The following is a 21,049-nucleotide window of genomic DNA, read 5'->3' as shown; positions in this document are numbered from 1 at the left end:
TAATTTTTACTGAAGCTTACTGGACGGTCATACCAATAGTACGGATAGTAAAAACCCCTCCACCTTTGGAAACAGGATTATATAACTTTGTCAGCAGGCCTTTATAAAGTTAGAAATTCCAAACGTGGCAGTAAAATGTGCAGAGTTGGGACATATAGAAGTGAAAATATTTATTTGTTTGTTTGTTTGTTTGTTTATTTCTGAGTTTTTATACCGCCCTACTCCCAAAGGGCTCTGGGCGGTGGACAGCATAAATGTACAACATATACAATTAAAAGCCCATTAAAGTAAAACACAGTGGTCAATATAATAAAACAGTGCCAGCAATAAAACCCTTATTAAAACCCTCCCAACGAGGGGAGAAAGTGTGTATGTGGTGTAACCAACCTGACCTGTGGTAGTGCGGAGCGGGAAAGAATGGTCTTTCTCCTGGAATGCTGCCCTGTCAGACCTGGCACGTAGGTATAGCTTTTTTATGGTGAGGTAGGTATAGCTTTTTTATGGGGTGGGTTGGGGGGGTGGGGCTTGGGGTTGGGGCCACATCCCCATTCACCCCTGGGGGGGCATGCACTCGTGCGTGCGCAGCAGAACTAAGGGGAACCACCCGTACAGGCAGCCAGCATCGCACGCTTGCAAACTGCAAGCCAGCCGGCCGGGGAAAGAAAGTCTCACCTCTCAGCTCTCATGAAGCAGGTTTTGAGGCCAGGAGCTCTTGCAAAAATGGTGATGCACAAATAGAGAAGTTCTGAGAACCAGTCCAAACATTCTCTTTTAACCTGGGAAACATTTCCTATCCTTCCCCATGCTTCACAGGACAAAGTCTAGTATTAGTCTGGAAATATCTGAATATGTAAATCACATGGATTTCTTAATTTGCTAGATGGTCTCCAGAACTCAACACTAGAACAACTGACGTAGGATGCAGAATATTTACCCAATAAGCGGTATTGTCCATCACCAATCAACTGCCTTTTACTTGGCTTCCTTGTCTTTTTCAGTTGCTGGGTTAATTACAAAAATCAAACAGTCAGACAGCCTCAGTAATTTATGAAATGTCTAATCCTCCACAGAGCTGCTTTCCGATTGTCTGGTTCCTGCTTACTTTGGGTATCTAAGATACTGTTTTCTATATGATCCCACACATTACTGCCTGAGATTCAGAGAGAAGAACTCTTTGTTCCTTTGTAGCAGAAAGAGAGTGTTTCTAATATATTGCTGCATGGATTGCTGAGACATAGGTGAAAAAAAGAATCTTGGCTTCTTTTTAAATGACTTGTAAATGTCTCAAATATCTCTCTTAATACAATAAAGCAATCTGGAGAGTTATAGCAGCATAAACAATAGATCTAGTCAAGCATCAAAGAGGATTTTTAATATATATATATACACAATAGAAGACCCTTCCTTCTGTACATTTGTTTATTGCTGATTGCAAAGACAATGGGCCTTTCCTCATTCTTATTTTCTGTGCTTCAAAGTTCACCCTTGGTGGAGGGAGTATCATTTCTGTTTTACTCCCTTTAGTGGTCAATTCAATTTCACACAAATTTAAATCCAGAATATCTGCAGTTTTTTATGCCGGACTTAATCCTGTGTAATATTGAACCAACAAGTAGAGACAGCAAAACATGTTTTTCAGAGAGATGACTGTTAGTTACACAAATTGGTTTCTGGGTCAGGACTATTACATATAGATGACTTCTACCCATGCAAAAAAATATGTCTCAGGGTAATTATTTGTAACCATTCCTATCCATTGTATATAAAGATTCATTTATAGAACAATACTCTTGGAAAGACAACAGAGAGACAGAATCTCAAATAAGAAAATCTTGATTCCCCTAGCAATGTCAGAAAAATGAAATGCAAGGGAAAGCAAAACCATAAAATGTTTCAGTATAGCACAGGGGTCTGCAACCCACGGCTCTGGAGCCACATGCAGCTCTTTCAGCCTTATACTGCAGCTCCGCGTGGCCTGGAGGTCGGAGGGTAGCATGGGAATGTCCCTCCGGAGTAGCCGCCATCCCCCCTCTGCCATCCCCGCAGCTGCCATTCCCCCTCCCCCCACGGAGCAGGCAGCAGACGGGGTTTCCCTGTGCGGCGCTGCTATCTCCCGCAGAGCAAGAGGCGGCAGCACCTGGCAGGCTGCAGCCACCGTCCTCCTTCTGCCCCACGGAGCAGGCAACTGCCTGCTCCGTTGGGCAGAGGGGGTGTCTCTGCCCGGCACCACTGCCTCCTGCAGCACGAGAGGTGGAGGCACTGGGCAGGCTGCAGCCGCCATCTCCCCTCTGCCCCACGGAGCAGGTGGCTGCCTGCTCCGTCGGGCAGAAGGGGTTTCCCTGCCCGGCAGCCCCGCCTCCCAGCCCTGGAAGGAAAGGTGAGTGGAGGGGCCAAACGGGAGGCGGCTCTGTGTGGAGCCGCCTCTCCAGCTCAGTAGATCTTCGGGGCCGTGGAAAACGGGTCCAAATGGCTCTTTGGGTGGTAAAGGTTGCCAACCCCTGGTATAGCAGCACAAATGATTAGTTATTGCCTAATTGGAGTGCAAACAGGAAAAGTAAATCATATCTTGCTTGTCATGAAGATCTGGACCAGAAGAATAAAAAAAACTGGTCCAAGGCAAGGGAAGGAAAATCCCTTTTTCCCAATACACCCTCCACCCCAATACAGTCTGAAACCAACTAGGAAGCAGGGGAAGGTGGCTGAACAGCATTAAGAAAGCGATTCAAGCATTCAGCCAGCCAGTTGCAAAGTTGGATGCAGAACTGACAACAAAGGGAGGAAGCACTTAAGATGCCCCTCCTCTAGGTCTGGGAGGATGAGGTGCAGGAGAATGCACATCTGCATGGAATTTAGTGAAATTGTGAAGGAGTGATTGAGGTACCAGGGCAGTATGCAGCTTGGAGTTAGCTATTGTTTTCCTGCTTCCAGGAAAAATTAATAGCGGTGATTTTAACTTAAAAATCCCTATCCTTTTATTTATCTAGTCCTACCTTGAGGTGAAGTGCATGAGATGCTGGAGATTCAACTTCAACTGACCTTTATTCGGTATATCAGTAAAAATAAAACAAGATACAGGACAGAACGGGTATTAAAACAGGACATAAAACAAGACAAAGCACGTAAAGTTGGTACAGAAGAGGTGATCAAGCTTCCATTATGTCTTTGACTTGAGCACTTCTAATAAAAATTCAGCGTTTTTTCCAGTTATCCCGCCATTGCTATTATTTATGCTGCAGATTCATTTGGTCCTATGAAGCAGCTGCAGGGGCTCAAATGTGGCTCAGGGCCACAGCACTGTGAACTCAAAACCCAAAACTTTAAAATCTTTATGAAATATAATCTTATCTCCCTAACTTATTTCAAGAATTGGAAACTTATACATAGAAATCCTTCCTTCCTCTTTAAACATCTCTTCTATCATTTTATATAATTAAACCTGACCTGTAATGTTTCTCTATTACATTAGTATCTAACCTTTACGTCTATTTTATCAATGACTAGATATTTTTAAACAAAGTCCTTATTCTTCTTTTAAAAATTCCTAAGCCACTGTTGTAGAAGTGATTCTCTGTTGCTGACCATTATATGTAAAGAGCAGGCCCTCCCATTTACGCCAAGTAAATATAATCTGTTTCTTCTTAACAGTGGCAGCTAAAAAAGCATAGTCCTTTCTCTTTTGCAAGACTCTCAACAAAATCTCCTACCTTATGATAATATCCTTATCTTTCATCTTGCATAGTGTTTTTGATGAGTCCCTAAGATATGATTGGCAGTTTCTTTTGCAAGGAAGACAATAACAATATCTCTGCAAGGTCCCCATGATTTTGAATTTTTGGAGTTAACTCTGTAGACTTTTCCGTTTTTCCTACCATTCTTTCCTTTTCTATCTTCAAAAAATTGGCCAAAGTTTTCTTTTTAAGATTCTTTTTTGAGGGATCCTGTTCTTCTGGTACCCGCCTTAGCCTCACTTTGTCTCTTATCTGATATTCAAGATGAAGTATGGCTTGGCCATGATGTTTCAACTCCATTTGAGCAGAGTTAGTACTTTTTTCATATCTTTAACTTCCTCCTTTGTTGTTTTTAAGTCTTCTTCCAGATGTACAGTTTTTAAAAAATCATTCTTGATCTCTTTAAGGTTTTAATAATTCAGCAATAGTTGCTGACATATTTCCCAATTCTTTACTTAGGATATTTCCAAGACTGTTTTTTGAGGAGTCTATTTCAGATTGCAAAATTGAGAGACATAACATTCCACATAATTTTATCATCTTCAAAGAAGTCAACCCTTTCCTGGTTGAGTCCATTTTGTCTCTGTTTTTTATATGTCTCTTGCCCTTTATGTCTCTTATAATTCCGACGATATAAACTGGCAACCAGAATATCTGCAATATCTCTTTTGGTCACTAGATGTCACTTCATAACAGTTACCTACAGACAGCAGTACATACACTCCGGAAACCATTCTTGCTTCCCTCTTTTGTAGAATGACAATTGTAACAAAGGCTCTTCTTTTCCAGCATTACTCTGGCAATTTGCCAGCTGGAGAGTCTGTCAGATCAGATTTCTTACATAGCTGACAAACAGCAGTCACTCTCCAATGTCTCCAGTTCAGCCATTCACTCTTAGGTTTGTTACTTTAACATTCATTTTTATTTTTATCATTTTTAAATTTTCCTCAGCTTCTAAACCTTTTGTAGAGGCCTTCACGTTCTTTCTGGCATAATCTGCAGTGTATTTTTGGCTTCTCTTCAAAATCTCTTTTTTCTTCTTTACTCCATTAGTGAGAAGTAGCACAGCTTGGATGTAATCCTTCCTAAAATGGAAGGGGTGAGTAACTCCAGTTTGGAATGAAGATGAACCACTGTGTTCCAATTTCTCCACCCCAGAAGAACCACATGGTTTGATTTTCTGCATAGTCCGCTCCAGGGGAGATTTCTGAGGAGCAAGTACGGCATTCCCCTACACTATGTTTAGTCCAGAGATGGATGCGACTGTCTTTAAAGCCACAAACTGGAGCTTCAGGTCTCAGAATCAATCTGAGTCCAGCAGTCCTCTCCCATTTCACTGACAGGAAGTTCAATCAGAGACCAGATTCAATGCTGGAGAAATTATTAAAGCAAGGACATCAGGTATGACCATCTGCAGACTATATACTTTAATGTGTGGTAAATATTGCTATTTTTAAAGAATACAGGTTTATAGGCGATCAAAACCTGAAAATTGGTTTGGACCAGTCAGGGAAGGTCCAACATTCAAACTAGGAGAATTTTCATTTACTCTTCAAAGTGAGACTTCATTTCTTGAAAGAATGAGTCAAGCAATGGTCAGGCAGACACTTTGGAGCCCATCAAGTGAGTAGCCACTTGTATTTATTAATTAATTTATTTAATTCATTTGCACCCCACCTTTCTCCCTAGTGAGAACCAAAGTGGCTTGCAGCATTCTCCTCTCCTCCATTTTGCCCTCACAACAACCTTGTGAGCTAGGTTTAGTGTGACTCACTCAGCAAGCTTCTGTGGAGCAGGTGATGTTTTGAACCTGAATATTCCAGATACTAGTCCAGTGGTGTCGAACCTATGGCACGCATGCCAGAGGTGGCTCTCAGAGCCCTCTTTGTGGGCATGCGAGCCGTTGCCTGTTTGGGCACTTGGCAGTGGCATAGCACCAAGGGGACGAGGGGTGCGCAACGCACTGGGTGTGCACCCCTGCGGGGGCATGGTGGGGGTGTTTTGGGGTGTTCCAGGGCAGGACGGGGTGGATGGGGGCGTGGTAGGGGCACAGGGTTCACGTGTGCCCTGGGCGCAGTTTCCCCTCGCTCCACCCCTAGCGCGCAGCCTCTAAAAGGTTCGCCATCACTGTACTAGTCTGATACTCTCAACCTCCATAATACATTGGCCCCAAGTTCCATCAACACAGCTAAATAAATAATTTTATCACTCAGTATAGGTTAATTTATATGTTGTTATTCTACATTGTGCCTTTTAAAAACTTCCAGGGTTAAATTAACACATATTCTTTTAAGTGCTGCTCTGGGTTTTCATTTTCATAATTAGGTCAGTGGTGGGATCCAAAAAATTTAGTAACAGGTTCCCATGGTGGTGGGATTCAAACAGTGGCGTAGTGCTAATGGGGCTGGGCACGACGGGGCGTGAGTCGAACATTCCACAGAGTGGGGCATTTCGCTAGTGAGGCTGTGGCAAGGACTCTGATATAGTCATTATTAAAATGTGATGATTATGAACTTGAAAACCTGGCCCATCCACCTAATAAACACTCAGTCTGGGGGTACAATTGAGTGCATCTGCATAGCTTCTCATTTTCAACACATACACTTTTTTAAAAAGGGACTGTCATGCAGTGACCAGGCAATCATGAATGTGTTACAGTGGATCTGTGAGTGAAATGGTGGACATAATCACTGCCACGGGGAGAAAATGTGCTTGGGGGACTTTGTAAAATGGCAGGCGGTCAGAGAATCAGCCTACTGCTAGGTGAACGGCACAAAATGGCAGGTGTGCAGAATCAACCTGAAATAGCGGACAGCAGTAGAAACTAAAGGGTGGAAATGGGGGGGGGGGGTAATAAAGTGTCTCCTGCCTGCTCTGTTTGCACGGGTGTCCCTTCAAGCCGGGTTTTTGAAAAAAGATTGCAAGTTTTGCAAGTTTAGAAAAACCCTGGTTGAGATAAACAGGTCAGGCTGAAGTCATTTTGGGGAAGAGAGCTGTGCAAAGTTCTTCCCCCCAAATGCTTTTTATAATGTGCTCAGCCTATTATATTTATGGTCTGCAAAAACCACCATTGTTTCATTCAATAAACTTCTAAAATTTGAATAAATAGCTATTAGCAATGCTGAAAGAAGCATTTGCTTGTTGTTTTGTAATTAACGAGCCCTTCATTGATAATTGCTTCTGTACTTGCATGATAAAACATTAACATAGGTAATGATCATGACTGCAATCATGTTTACTAATGCTTCTCTTCTCTTTAGGCCTGATAGAAACAGTTGCACCATACGTGCTGCCTTCCCCACAATGTAGTAACATCTGGGCTATAAATCCAATTGTGTGGCCACATCATGCATCAGAAATACTATCATATACACCTCCGTCATCCTGAAATATGGGATTCTTTCCAAGATGGTGCATTGCAGACAGAATAAATTGCCTTTTGCTTGACCCAGGGTTAATTCTCATACTCAGCATACTTTTAGTTACATTTCTAAAAGGTCCAGATGTTACACAGCACAGACTGTTATCTTCTGCAATTTGGATAATCAAGCTTGTTTTTCCAAACTTGTCCTTTGATCCTGGAATGTACGGATTATTCCCTTATCAAGTCACAGAGAACTAAAGAGAGCTCTTCTGTTTTAGCTGTTGTGTATAGGCAGCTTAAAGCGAGACTTCAGCCCCATGGTTTTGTCAACATCTTCCACAGGCTGCAGGCTGTGCCATTGTGCAACAGGCCTTCGGGGATTGGCTAGCATATCTGACCAGTGACGCAGCTGGTTGCCTGTAGCTCTGCATCCCAAGAACACTTTGCCAATCTGGTCATCTTTGGTCACTTTATCATGATCCCAGACTGAAATCACCAGGTCTATATTCTAAAAAAAGACACAAAGTCATAAAATAAGATGAGGCAAAGGAAGAGATAACTATGAGAAATTAGTTTAGAGAAAGTTTTCCACCTCCACAGTAAAGATATGGTATAACATGTACCACTTTCTCAGGACAGAGCCCATCTAACAGAATTATTTTTCCATGCCCGCTTGAACTCTGCTGCATCTTGATGGCATCATCATCAGGAGTTTAAGCTCCTTCTCCACTTCCCCTCCCTTCACTGGCAGTAGAGGCAGGTTTTCTTTTACTTTCCCTTTCCGTCCCTATGGCAGCACTCCATATGCCCAGAAATCTTAAGAGTACTTTTCTCAGAATGCATAATGTCCTTAAACTCCAAAAATACAGAATGAGCCAAAGACAGTATGTAACTTACAGAAGGGGAAAGAATCTGTCTGGCTCCAGTGTGACATTAAAAATTCTATTTTTAATGAAAATAATTAAAACATTCTATAACAGACCCACGACTCTTAATCAATAACAAAGTATACATATTATAGATAACAACAACAAAACAATAAATAATACACACACATGGGGATCCCAAAGACAATACTAGGATATCAAGTCTCTGTAATAATGGTATCACTTTCAAAGAGATCCGCTAATGGTATAAACTCCCCCAGCTTCCATAGACATCCAAGTACTCTGGAAACTGGGATGCCACTATAGTAGTTAATGAGAGGTCCAGCAACAGAGATGTGGTTACAATGGTTCTGGCCATCTGAGCATGGATGTGTGCCTAAAGGGGCATCAAATCACACCTGAAATATAGGGTTGTCAAGGCAGGAGATTAACAGAGGTAGTTGCATGCCTCTATGTACCAACAACGCTGGATCTCCTTGGAGGTTTCCCATCTAAAGACTAACCAGGGCCAATTCTGCTTAGCCTGTGAGACCTGACAAGATAGGACTAGCCTGGCCCATCCAGGCCAAGGCCATCTAAGCATCAGTCAATGAAATGGAAATGCACACTGCTGGCTTGAGTTAAGAACAGAGGTTCCCAGTGTGCTGCCTATAAGTACAATGGTGGCTGCAGACACATTTCCTGGTGTCTGTCAAGTACTTTTTTTTAATGAGCTGGACCAGGTGGGGCTTTTGCCCAGCAAGTCTTCTGATCTACTACTGGAGATCTGACTGACTGTACAGATTTTTTAAAAATGTTATTTCTGCCACAGCTGCTGCCACAGCACTAGGATCTTCACAGTGTGAGTGAAGGTAATCTGTGACAGCCGTTGCATGCTGGTTCCACCTGCTATGGCAGTCATTTTGTGGCAGACATTTTGAGCCTTCGTCCCCACACTGTTAAAATTCCAAAAAGGTTGGGGACCCCTGAATCAGAGGATCCACAGTCTAAATTAGCAACTGCCTTTGAATGGTGTCCAGTAGATGGGAGACTTACCTGAATCACACTGAAGGGCACTTCAAAAACAAATGCCTCATTGAAGTAGGGACTTAATGTGTTTTTCTTTATGCTTGTCTTCTTTTTCTTCCATTTCTTTTTGTTCAAAGTAACTTGCACTTTGACATAAGGATCTGGGATGGAGTAGAGCAGTGGAAGAGATCTATTTAGTGCTATAATCAGAGGAAACACTGAATTTCAAAAGCCCTCCCCCCCCCCCCAAGTGGCTGTTATAAAGTAATTTTATTCATAATGGGACAATTGTCCTCAGACATCAACCATCCTCAAGGGTGTATTCACATAACTCACTATCCTTCTTTTGGAGCTTGGTGGCGCATCAAAGCTTCCTCATCATATTTGGTCAGGAGACTGCAAGCTAGGGTGTTAGAGGATGCAATTCTACGGACACCTCCCTGGGAGTAAGGCCCGTAGAATAAGTCCAGCTCACACCGTTAGTGACTGAAAAGTCAGATTTAGCTATTCACATCCAGTTTCTAATGTGTTGTGTGTGTATGTAAAGCATTGCCAAGTCACAGCTGACTCCTGGTGACCCTGTAGGGTTTTCAAGACAAGAGACCACCAGAGGTGGTTTGCCATTGCCTTTCTCTGCTCTGGTGGTCTCCCATCCACATATGAACCATGGCTGATCCAGCTTAGCTTCTGAGATCTGATGAGATCATGCTAGGCTGGGCCATTCGGGGCAGGATGGACTGCCTCCTCTAATCTAATCTATTGCTCTCCAGTTAATACAATGGGTAGTCTTGGGCAAGTCATGAGTTCTCAGGCTGATTTGACAGGTGGGTTTGTCATGAGGTTGGAATGACAGCTTTACTTTTTAATGTGAATGAAACAAAGTTCCACCTACTCCTAAAACAAAGACTTGCTCAAAATATGACACAAAGTTAGTTCCTGTTTCCAAATATGAAAGACTAACAAAAAAACCCTAGTTTTCTTTCAGCAGTGTGATAAGAAAGGTAGAAATCTAGCAACACATTATCTTTTATGGCCTTGATCTTTTTTTATATCCAAGATTTTTACAAGGCTAATGGAAATTCAGGTCAAGATATTTGATATGGCATTTAGCACACCACATCAGGTCCAGGAGTCTCAATGTGATTCCCGACATTCAGATTACCAGTAATGCAATGTGCGTTAGCAGGCCTTAGCATCTGCTTCATTTTCTTTTACTCTGCACAGTCAGTTCCAGCTATCCTTCCCTATTACCTGACAATCCATGTGCATCCATCCGCTTGAGTTTTTTGGCTTCTAAGATGACCACAGTTAATTTGCTAGTGCTTGGCACATATCTGAGTGAAAAGCAAATCTCCCCAAGGCGCTCTTGCTATCACAAATGAAAAGACAAGAAAAGGGGGTAAATATTAATGCAATGCAGTGGTAGACAGCTAAAAGCCCAGTTAGGAATACCAGAACTCTTGTCTAGAAAACATGATTTCGACTGTAGGAGTTTTCCCCCTTGATCTCAGAAGAATGTGGAACAGTTGTGATAACAAAGAAGTGAAAAAAGGCATGCACAGGGATACTCTCCCCTCCAGTCAGCTTGTTCCATGCACATTTTTTCCACTGAATATTTGTCACTTTCAGGTTTTTAGAAAATATATACTTTTTTTAAAATTGGGGAATTGGGGAAAACCTGCTCAAAGCAGGTGCATTTGAGAGATCACTGGCTAATTAGCATTGAGAATCGCTGACTATTGCATATCAATAGGAGCAGTAATCCCTAATCTACATTTTGAAGAGGGCTTTTGTTGTTGTTCTCTGCTTAAACAAAATATGGCAAATTGTTTTCCATAATGGCAAATAATGTTGAATTCATGTACAATTTACAGGATCATTTGCCAACAGGGTTGTCCCATAGCGCTCTCTAGTGGACTGTTTAATTTCTGCAGCGAAAGGAAGACGATAGTTATTGGATCAGATCAAAAGAGAATCTATTACAAGATTCGGCCTCCAGCAGTGGCCAGATGTTATGGGAAGTTTGCTGGCAGGGCATGACAGTTTTTCATTGCTAAAAAGGCTCACCGTTTTCAGTCTTTCTTTGGGAGATCTGGGGAATAAAAGTGGGTGCCTAGTCTATGTTTATCAGCTTATTATTGTGTCAAGTGCTTTTTGTCTGATCCAAGTAGACTTGGGGAAGATTCTGAAAGCCAGTTTTTCTCCAGTCATGCTAGTAAGTGTGCTAGGAATCAGTTAGAATTATGAACTATGGGCTGAGTAACCATCAAATTGAAATCCTGCTTTGAAGAAACTAGTCTACCTTTCCACTTAGGATACTCTTGCTGAGGATCCCAGATGAGTCATACCATAACATGATTTAGGCACACTTCAAATAATCAGGATGTTTCAGGTCAAAAAGTCAAATGTTCTACCTTTCCTGTACATATTTTTGGATCTAGTCTGATTTTTGTGAGCCACCATTTTTGGAGGGTCAATAGTGGCAGCACATGACAAGGCCATTACCCTGACTGAAAAAAAAAATGTACCACACTTCCCCATGAGATATGATTAGCACTTTCTCTTGAGGCCTTCCATGACATTTTTGATTTAGCTTAAAGCCTAGCTTTGTTAGCAGAATGATTTGATATTTTTGTGCATTGGTTTGCTATTTTTGTGTGTTGGTTAATTGTGCTGTCTCCTAAGAACATAAGAACAAGCCAGCTGGATCAGACCAGAGTCCATCTAGTCCAGCATTCTGCTACTCGCAGAGCCCACCAGGTGCCTGGACTGCTAAGCTGTTCTTTTACTAATGTGTATCTTATTTCAGTGTTTTTGTTTAGATCATAACTTATAACCTTGGTGCTCACTTCAGATCATAACTTATAACCTTGGTCCTCACTTCAGCAGCACATATTCTAAAATTGGAACAATACTAATATTTTAGCAAACTGTTTTTGGACTACTTTGTTCTGAAAGCTGGACAAAACAAACAAATAAAGCAAGTGGTGCCCCTGCAGTATTTAGCATGGGACTGGCCATACAAACATCATTCTATGTTCCTGTTCACAGTCTGAGCATATCTAGGCAAGATATATTTTTTCAACTTTAACTGATGTCTAATATACAATGTAACTAAGGAGATATTATTTATAAACAATATTACAAGCTACCTTTTTATGGGGATAATGGAGACTCAACAAGCAATGCTAATGAGGCTGGATTACAACAGGATGTTTTTCCAGTCCTCTCTGACTAGCAGTTTATCATCTACTTGCCTGAGATACCAACCTCAATCTTGCTGGCTGCAGTGAGCTCATGCCATTGCTCAATAACATGTTGCAAGTCAACATCCCCAAGAGGCAGCCGCATCTCGCCAATGATGTCATGTTTGGAAAAACGATTGAAATCATACACCTGCATCACCAGGGTGGATTCAGCTACTTCTCCCTGGAAGGAATTTATCTAGAAGGAGGCAACTTAAGAGGGAGAGAGAAAGGGAATCTGATTCAAGAAGTTCTCTGTCTACGCTCTGATCAAATTCATCACAGAGAAAGTTATATGAGTTTAATGAAGAAAGCACATCCCAAGCCTCGGCATGTAGACTCAGAAATAAATCACACTCAGGTATAAACAGAATTGCAACCTGCTTGCTTTATATAAGTACATTCTCAAGAATACAATAATTATTTCACTGAATTAGTCCAAAGATCCATCTTAACAGTACTATGTCTCAAAACAATGGGCAGAACAATTCCACAAAGAAGATTATAAAGTGAACATGACACTGATAGCCACCTTCTAGCCATTTGTTCCCAGCACCCAGGTACTCAGATATACAGCATTTGAATATGGCCGATTTTCTGAGATGCATCCATTTTATATGGAGCAGTGTCTTGTTCTTATGCCAGTCTTTATGGGAAGAGCGGTCCTGCTACTTACAATTTAGCTGACAAAGAATACTGTGTTTCTAACTTTGTGGGACCTTGCACAGTAATACATTTGTTGTGACATAAATTTTATGAGTCAGAGCCCACTTTCACAGATACATTTGAAAAACATGGCTCACAAAAGTCCACAAAAGCTTAAGTTACAAAACATTTGTCAGTCTTGAAGTGCTACGAAACTCTTTGCTGGTTCGGCTCCAGCAGACAACGTAGCAATTCGTCTAGAATTTGCTTCCTACCTGAAAAATGAAGCTGTCATTGAAAACAGGGTTGAGCGTCTTACGGTAAACCTTTGTTTCATACTTCTTCTTCATATCTGATGTTAGATAGACAATCACATAGGGATCAGAAGTACCCCCGCTGTCCATTGCCTTCAGTTCCGCTGCCTGCTTCAGTCCAACCTTCAGCTTTAAAAGTATCAATATTGAAACACTGTTTGTTCGCTAGCAATAAGCATTAAGGTTGGGTACTGTAGAAATCAGCTACTAGAATGGGAAAAGGGAGTAAGATAGGGAAATGCTGAGATCACAGAACCATGCAGGTTATGTGTTGTTAGCCACTTTGAAATTCTTTAACTGTTTAAAAGGGTTTATAAACAGACAAGCAGAAAAAGCTGTTTGGAATAGAAGAGGACAGGAGTGAATCATGTGAATAGCCATAGATTTAGTACACATTAAGATGTCAGACAATAGGACATCAGCTGTTCTGAAATTTTATGCAGTGGCGGGCCAAATATACTTGAAAATCAACATACTATCTATTGCTGGTTTGGGAAATTATTGAAGGAGTAATTACAGGGTCAGCTAAATGAAAAGGGTGAAGTACTGAGAAGAAGAAATATTATTGAGGAGACATTGTGGTTTTGCCATAAAACAATACTACATAAATATTTCAATTTGGATTTGAAAATTTTACCTCCTGGCTACGGAAGTCATATTCCAGGGAATATTGCAGTTGTCCGCGTTTCTCATCCTCCAGGCCACATTCTATATCTTCTGTATCAGGCTGGACCTGTGACAAGAAATTAGTATTCTGTCTTTAAGATGTAGTTATAAATCTGACCAATTCAGAACCAAGAAGTAATCTTCCTGTATGTTAAGTTGGTTCTTGAAGGTAGAAAGGCAGTATGCAATACATGGTGTATACACCATGAACAATATCATTGCTCTGCTCTGTGAATGGACATTAGGGAGCAGTCACTTTGGAACCAAACATTAAAAAAACCAGACTTTGGCAGGATCGTAGTAAAAAAAAAGACACATTAAAGATGTACAGTTATGTGGACAGTTCCTGAACATTTAGCCCTGCAAGGTGTCTTATTTAGCCTTCATTGCCTTTCCCAAGCAGGATTTATTTGGTGCTCTCAGCTAGTGCACCTGTAATAATACCAGGTCTCATAGAAACTTTTCACTCTGCCCTACCTCCAGATAGCTTCAATTTGCTAAAGAAAGAACTCCTACTAGGCTACATTTTGGTTTCTTTAGAGCAAAGGATGCCTTTATCTATGACAAGTATGCTGGAATTCTTTGCTAAACCTTTATTCCTTCACTTTGATAGCAATCAGTCAAAGCACTTTTACTTATTTGCATGTTTTTGTCTATATAGACATGGTATGAGAGAATAGCAGGATTTCAAATAAATCACTATGCCATATTGTACAGTCACTCTAGTCTGTTGGCTTTAACAGACTTAGAATGAATCTGCATAGGTCTGCACTGTGAACTGCTTAACAGCTTCTGTTTTCATACTGTGCTGCTTCTTTCCATCTACCCTTGCCAGACTGTGTAGAGGCTGAGGAGAAAGAATCACTGAAGAATTGGTTTTTATACCCAACTTCTCTATCTTTAAGAAGTCTTAAAGTAGCTTACAATTACCTTCCCTTCCCATCCCCACAACAGATACCTTGCAAGGTAGGTGGGGCTGATAGAATTCTGAAAGCTAGCCCAAGGTCACCCAGCAAGCTTCATATGTAGGAGTAGGGAAACAAATGCAGTTCCCCAGATTAGAGTCCACACCTCTACTCATGTGGAGGAGCAGGAAATCAAATCCAGTTCTCCCCAGTGAGACAAATTCTCTCAGAGGACAAAGTCTGGTTCAAGTTAGGTCTTTAAATAATATTATTTTATGACATCTCAGCTCCCAATATGTTTATTGACTGTTTTTGGTCATGGTAAGGACAATAATAAGAAAAACCTACCAGATTGGTTGTTGTAGAAGAACCATTGATGCCAACCATTTTGATTTTTTCCTTCTTCTTGTGTTTTTTCCTGCAGCAACAGCACTTAATGATGCAGATGAGGAAAAGAAGGAAGACTAGGCCCACTGCAACAGCTATAGCTATGAGAGCCCATCTGGGTACTATCATAGGATTAGGAATAAGAAAGAAGGATTGTTACCTTGCTGTAAAGCAATCTTATCCAAAAGGCATTATCCTCAGAAATCATTAAATTTGACACACTTTAAGTCAAAACTTAAACACATATCCTTGTTATTATAACCATTAGAACAATAACTTTCACATTCTCTTCATTCACTGCAAAACTGAAAACATTATTTGAGAACACTGTGTGTCACCTCTACATATTTCAGTAGAATATGTGCAGGAGATTTTGCTATTCTTGTGGTTTTCTATGTTGGAGGCCACATTATAGTGCCTACATCCCATACAGATGAAAGACATTGCCTGCCAGTCTATGATTCTTTCTGCACAGCACAGAATGGCTTGAGGACATTAAGAGAAGTGTTTAGGGAGGAACTCACATGTGATGTATGTGATGTACATCTACAGATGTGATATTAACTGAAAACAGAAATCCAATTCACCAGATAAAAGTCTGCTGCTCATGTGCAAGAGAATCAAACCCAGTTCTGCAGATGATGATGATGAGGAGGAGGAGGAGGAGGATTATTATTATTATTATTATTATTATTATTATTATTATTATTATTATTATTATTATTATTATTATTATTATTATTATTTAGATTTATAGGCCGCCTCACCTCCAAAGGGCTTGAGACGGCTCACAATAGATTAGAGTTCACTGCTCTTAACTACTCACTACACCATGCTGATCCATGGGTGAATGTCACATCACAATGTTTGCTAGGCAAACCTTGTTTATGGGGTGATTTATGGGGTGCCAATGCCTTCCCCAGTTGTCTACACTTTACCCCCAGCAAACTGATCACCAAGGTCAGAATAATGGATGGTTAAGTCAACTTTAATCCAGCCACCTGAAACTGACTTCTGTTGACATAGAACTCAGGTTGCAAGCAGAACTTTGACTGCAATACTGCATCTTACCACTCTGAGCTACAGAACTCCTTATCCTATTATATAAAAGACAAGGTGTACTGGCATCGTGGAGGGGGTAGGTTGCTCGCAGATCAACACAGCTCTTCAAAAAGTAAGCCATTGCCAACAACAATTTTCCAGATGAGACTCGCCAGTCACATGGGAACAGCACCAGCGGGAGGGGAGGGAGGTGGGTGGGTGAGTGAGTGGCAGTAGCAGCACCTGTAGAAACACCGCCAGTTGCCGGGAGCAGCCACAGCCTTACAAGCAGTGGCTGTGGCGGGAACTACTCAGAAAACAGCAGCCAAGCCATTCCCATCTGCCTGCCTCCCTTCCCCACCATGGAGACAGATGAGGGCATCAGTGCCGAGGAGAAGATAGTGGTGTATTTATGGGAGGGCAAGGGGATCTTTTGATACAAGCACAATGCTCCAAAGTCACATGAGGTCACTTTGGCCCCACCCTTTCTCCCCCTGCCCTGACCTCAGCTGAACTCCCTGCACCCTGCCAAACTCCCCCTGCCACCCTTCTGCCGCTGCACTGCCATCACAACCAGGAATAGTGCCCTAGGGGGGAAGGGTCTCTGAACACACAGACCTCTCCACTCCTTGTCCCATTGTCTTCCTCCTTCGGTGGGGGTGAGGCCCTTGGTGACCAGATTAGGGGTCAAGGGTGCCTCCTTTCCAGAGGCAGACAGAGCAGACTGAGCTGCAGCTCAAGGATGGCTCTCTCCTGCGGAGATGCTGCCACTGTTGCGTGCCTGGCTGCTGCTGCGGCTGCAGCTGCTAATGGCCCTGGCCTGGGCTCAGGAGGCACCCCCCAAACACCCACACACCGAGGCAGCCACTTGCCTCTTCGCCACCAACTACAACTGCACTGAAAAGGTTTGGGATTTTTGGTTTTTTACAGTTGCAGTGGTGGAGAGAGTTTGGCGGGAGGGTGGGGCAGGGGAGTTTGGCAGGCACCACTTTGTGGCAATATGCCACTGGCAAAAGGAGCTGCAGCCAATGCCTGTGTGTGCTGTGGGAAAGGAGTGCCAGAGAGGAAGAGAAAGGGGTGGGGTAAACTGAATGGGACCCACCATGCACTGCTTTTGTTTTCTAGAGCCCGCTGTATTTTTTTTCACAACTGGCTTTACTGATAGTTTATAATTATTTATTTAAAACATTTGTATCCCATTTTTCTGCTCAGTTAGGCCTCTCAAGATAGTGAGCAAACACAAAACATTACATTTAGTTTTAAGAGAACAGAAGAGTTTAAATTTATACCATGTCTTTCTTACCTATAAGGAGTCTCAAAGCTACCTACAAACTCCTTCCCTCCCTCTCCCTACAACAGGCACCTTGTGAGGTAAATGGGACTGAGGCCGTTTCCGCACGAAGGCGGAAACGGCCGGGTCAGCGTTTCCGACGCCGACCCGACGACGCTGGGACCATCCGCACGGACGGTCCTGGGAACAGCCGGGCAGCCGGCGCCACGGAGTGCCGGCGCCCGGCCGCCCCGGCATGTCCCCGGGCCTCCGGCGCATCGCCGAGGCCTGGGGACACGCCATTGGCCCTGCTTGGCGCCCGGAGGCCCAGGGTTCCAAAGGTAGAAGTGCCGAGGTGGGGGGGAGGCGCCGTGAAGCTGCTGTCGTTAGCTCGGCAGTGGCTTCACGCGATTGGCATTTCAAAAAAGCATTGGGAAGCGCTCTGGGGAAACGCCGGCTTCAGGCCGGGCGGGCGGCACGAGGGCGGCGCGGCTGCGTTGCAGCTGCGCCCCCTGTGCGAATGGCGGCCTGGAGACGGCGTTTTTCCGTCTCCAGGCCACCATTTAATGCCCGTGCGGAAACGGCCTGAGAGAGTTCTGAAGAACTGTGACTAGCCCAAGATCACCCAGCAGGCTTTATATGTAGGAGTGGAGAAACAAATCCAGTTCAGCAGTTTAGAGCCCGCCACTCATAGGAAATCAAACCTGGTTCTTCAGATTAGAGTCCACCAGTCTTAACCCACTACGCTACACTGGTTCTCAATGGCAATACATATGTGTAAAGTAACAGTTAAAACAAACATAATGACAGTAAATAGGAGAACCCTGTAGTCGACCCACGTGGTCAGCGTAAGAACGAGACGAGACGCGGAGATAACATCTGGTGGAGATCGCCAGCAGCGGAGACCCGGAGGTCCGATGTTCCCTGCTGAATGATCTCTGGCCTGCCGGTTCCTGGCACCTTTTATTGTTATTCTATTAGGCGTGTAGGAGGGAGGACCGGGAGTTCCGGAGGAGGCGGAGGTCGGGGAGATCATCATGCTGTGATGCATGATCTCATCTGGCTAACGTCTTGAGGAGGAAGGAGCGTAAAGCTGTCTGAGCCTAAAATCTCACCTGGGGGGCAAGACCATTGTCCCTCGCGCCTCGATGATTGAGCCAGGCAGTTCATGACCCACGTGACTCATGGGGGGGGGGATGAGGAGTGGGGGAGTGCGGTGCGACCTAGCAGGCCCGTGAGTCCGTTAGGCGTCCCAGCGTTTCTACTGCACGGTGCTGCTGGGTCAGCAGTGCATCACTACATCTCACTTTCCTTTTTTGCTAGTCATTTTAGAAAAGGGGGACCCGAAATGCTGAGAAGGGGCGATTTAAAGGGGCGGCTTGTCTCCTCCGCCATCTGGTCCAAAGCTGAGCCAAGCTGCTTGTGTAACATTAGAACTTGGCTGCTGAAGTGCAAGGGGAAATTCGAGGGGCTTCTTGCACACGTTACAGGCAATATTAGACACCGCATTGAAGGCGAAACAAGGAATCCGATAACGCAGGGAGCACACCAATTAGAAAAACCAATGCAGAGCTGTACAATAGTACTCAACCATCCTCCCGGCAGCCAGCTCCAGAGAGGGCTGGACCCACCAATGGGAGCAAAACATCATACTTCAGATTAGATACAACTTCTTGCAGCTCACGTACTTTCATATATGAATCAATTGGGAGAGATTATCAGAAAGATTAAAAACAACACATATTATGTACATTCTCACAACCTTTGGTGATGTAATAACAACAAGTAATCAATAAGCGGCCACGATTGTCTAGGGTAAACAGCGAGAGTTCCTGCTGCTTTCCGGAGGCCAGGGCATCCAGGCGGTGGAGAATAGAGTTGATGGACTTACGCCAAGGGCACAGGCCAGCCCGGTAATAGTCTCTTAGCATTGTGCAAGAGGCGGAGTCCGGGGACTCCCACTAGGAAGTTCTTGAGGAGGGGAGGCGAACTCTGCTTGGAAGGCGAGGCAGCGTCGCTCCGACAGGATTGAAGTCGAAAGGCAAGCGGGCCCGGCGTCGGAGCTCGAGGGGTGGAGCCTGGGAGTAGAGACGATAGTGAAGGCTGACTGAAGGCAACAAGAGTTCCGACGCCAGAGAGTCGGTGAGGAATATAATTAAGCGTTCTCTCGCCATGGAGTCCAGAACCAGCCCCTGGGAGCAGGATGTTTCGAACTTATGGGGGAATGTCACTCGTGTGTGTGCAGTTTCCAACTAGGCGAGCCGATGAATGGGCCAGAATTGGGTTCCCAGCAGCTCTGCGCCCGGTGATGCGAGCGCAGGTGTTAGGTCGTGGTTAGCGACAGTCTTGAGGCTGACAAGGGAGAGGCGCCAGCGAAGGGGTTTGGGCGGCCCAGGTCCCCAGTCGGCGCTCATAGCCACAAGTACCCTGATGGATGAGGGCATTCATAGAAGGGGCTTAGCCCGGACTCCCGCTAGGAAGTCTCCGGGGTAACTTGCAGAGCGAGAGGAGCAGGCAGGAGCTTAGCAGGCTCCGACTCCCTGGGAGTACTGGCCCAGGCAGAAGGGATGAAGCGTTGGCAGCGGCAGCAAACTGCTCCCAGATGTTGGTCTGGTGGCTTCGTCAGGGGAGTGGCCCGGTCGCCATCGGCAGGAGGCAGCAGAGCAGGCAAAAGGGCGGTGGCCGCCGAGTTGGCGGTGATGAATGTCGCATAGAAGGCGGCACAAGAGGTTCTCGAGGTGTCTCGGGGTGGTCTTGCTGGCTGGCCCAGCGGCTCTAGGAAGCAACTGGTGAGTCGCCTTGACATCTCCCAGGTCATTCGGGTGCTTTGCTTGGGCATTGGCGTGGCGTTCCTATTGTTGAGATGCGCTGAAGCGGGATCCTCTAAGAGATGCGATTTCCATCTCCGGGATGGGGTTAGGATTTCCTCACACCTGGCGCCATTCCATGGGGTTGGCCCCACTGTCATGGCCAGTCCCGGAGTCCCTAGGGACCTGTAGGAAGAGGGACTGAAACACACCTTTTCCCGGAGTTGCGGGGGCGAGGTCCCGCCAGAGCTCAGTTCGGCGAGGATGGCGGAGATCCGGGGATCCCGAGGATTTAGTGTTTTGAGAATTTAATATAAGGAAAGGAAGAGGCTTGTTTCCCGCAGCCTGTGAAGGTTGCTTTAATGCACAATCCTCACTGGGGGCCGCCCTACTCCTCTTTCTTCTTTGTAGTTGTTTGACAGGTAGGGAGGGCAGGAGGTAGAAAGAAGCGACCTGAGTGAAAATGGCTAAAATTAGCGTCAAATCATCAGAAGTGCGTCAAGCGAGGAGTCCGAGCCTCGGCGAGGGAGGAACAAGCGGAAATTTGGTCCTGGAGATTGTAGGTATGCATGCTTAATCAACTAACACAAAGGGGTTTTGGAAGCATCTTTCTGGGGGATGATGGGGCTGTATCCGAGGAGAATGAAGCGATCAGGCAATTAAGAGGCTGACTTCTCGCACACACAAAGGGGAAAAAGAGGGAGTTCTTTGCAAAGGGAGTTGCACTTACATTGACCTTGGTGGCTAATGCAGGAAGCTGGATGGTGCTAAAATTTTTGATC

General features: G+C 44.2%; 1 protein-coding gene across 2 annotated transcripts in view; it reads right to left on the bottom strand.

The window, feature by feature from the left end:
• Positions 1 to 5,737: 5,737 nt before the first annotated feature.
• SYT8 (synaptotagmin 8) overlaps positions 5,738 to 21,049 on the bottom strand; it is a 33,209-nt gene continuing 17,897 nt past the window's right edge. Inside the window, exons 3-9 of one of the 2 annotated variants that reach the window (XM_048483317.1) lie at positions 15,111 to 15,271; positions 13,829 to 13,924; positions 13,153 to 13,320; positions 12,258 to 12,431; positions 10,239 to 10,356; positions 9,015 to 9,187; positions 5,738 to 7,600 (exon numbers count right to left, since the gene is read on the bottom strand). In XM_048483317.1, the coding sequence (XP_048339274.1) occupies positions 7,367 to 7,600; positions 9,015 to 9,187; positions 10,239 to 10,356; positions 12,258 to 12,431; positions 13,153 to 13,320; positions 13,829 to 13,924; positions 15,111 to 15,271 (1,124 nt within the window). In that variant the 3' untranslated portion in view covers positions 5,738 to 7,366. The remainder of the gene's footprint in view (positions 7,601 to 9,014; positions 9,188 to 10,238; positions 10,357 to 12,257; positions 12,432 to 13,152; positions 13,321 to 13,828; positions 13,925 to 15,110; positions 15,272 to 21,049) is intronic. The other variant, XM_048483319.1, reaches the window with a different exon arrangement.

This window comes from Sphaerodactylus townsendi, linkage group LG02, assembly GCF_021028975.2.
Source record: "Sphaerodactylus townsendi isolate TG3544 linkage group LG02, MPM_Stown_v2.3, whole genome shotgun sequence".
Taxonomy (NCBI): domain Eukaryota; kingdom Metazoa; phylum Chordata; class Lepidosauria; order Squamata; family Sphaerodactylidae; genus Sphaerodactylus; species Sphaerodactylus townsendi.
This window is presented reverse-complemented; position numbering and strand designations above follow the sequence as displayed.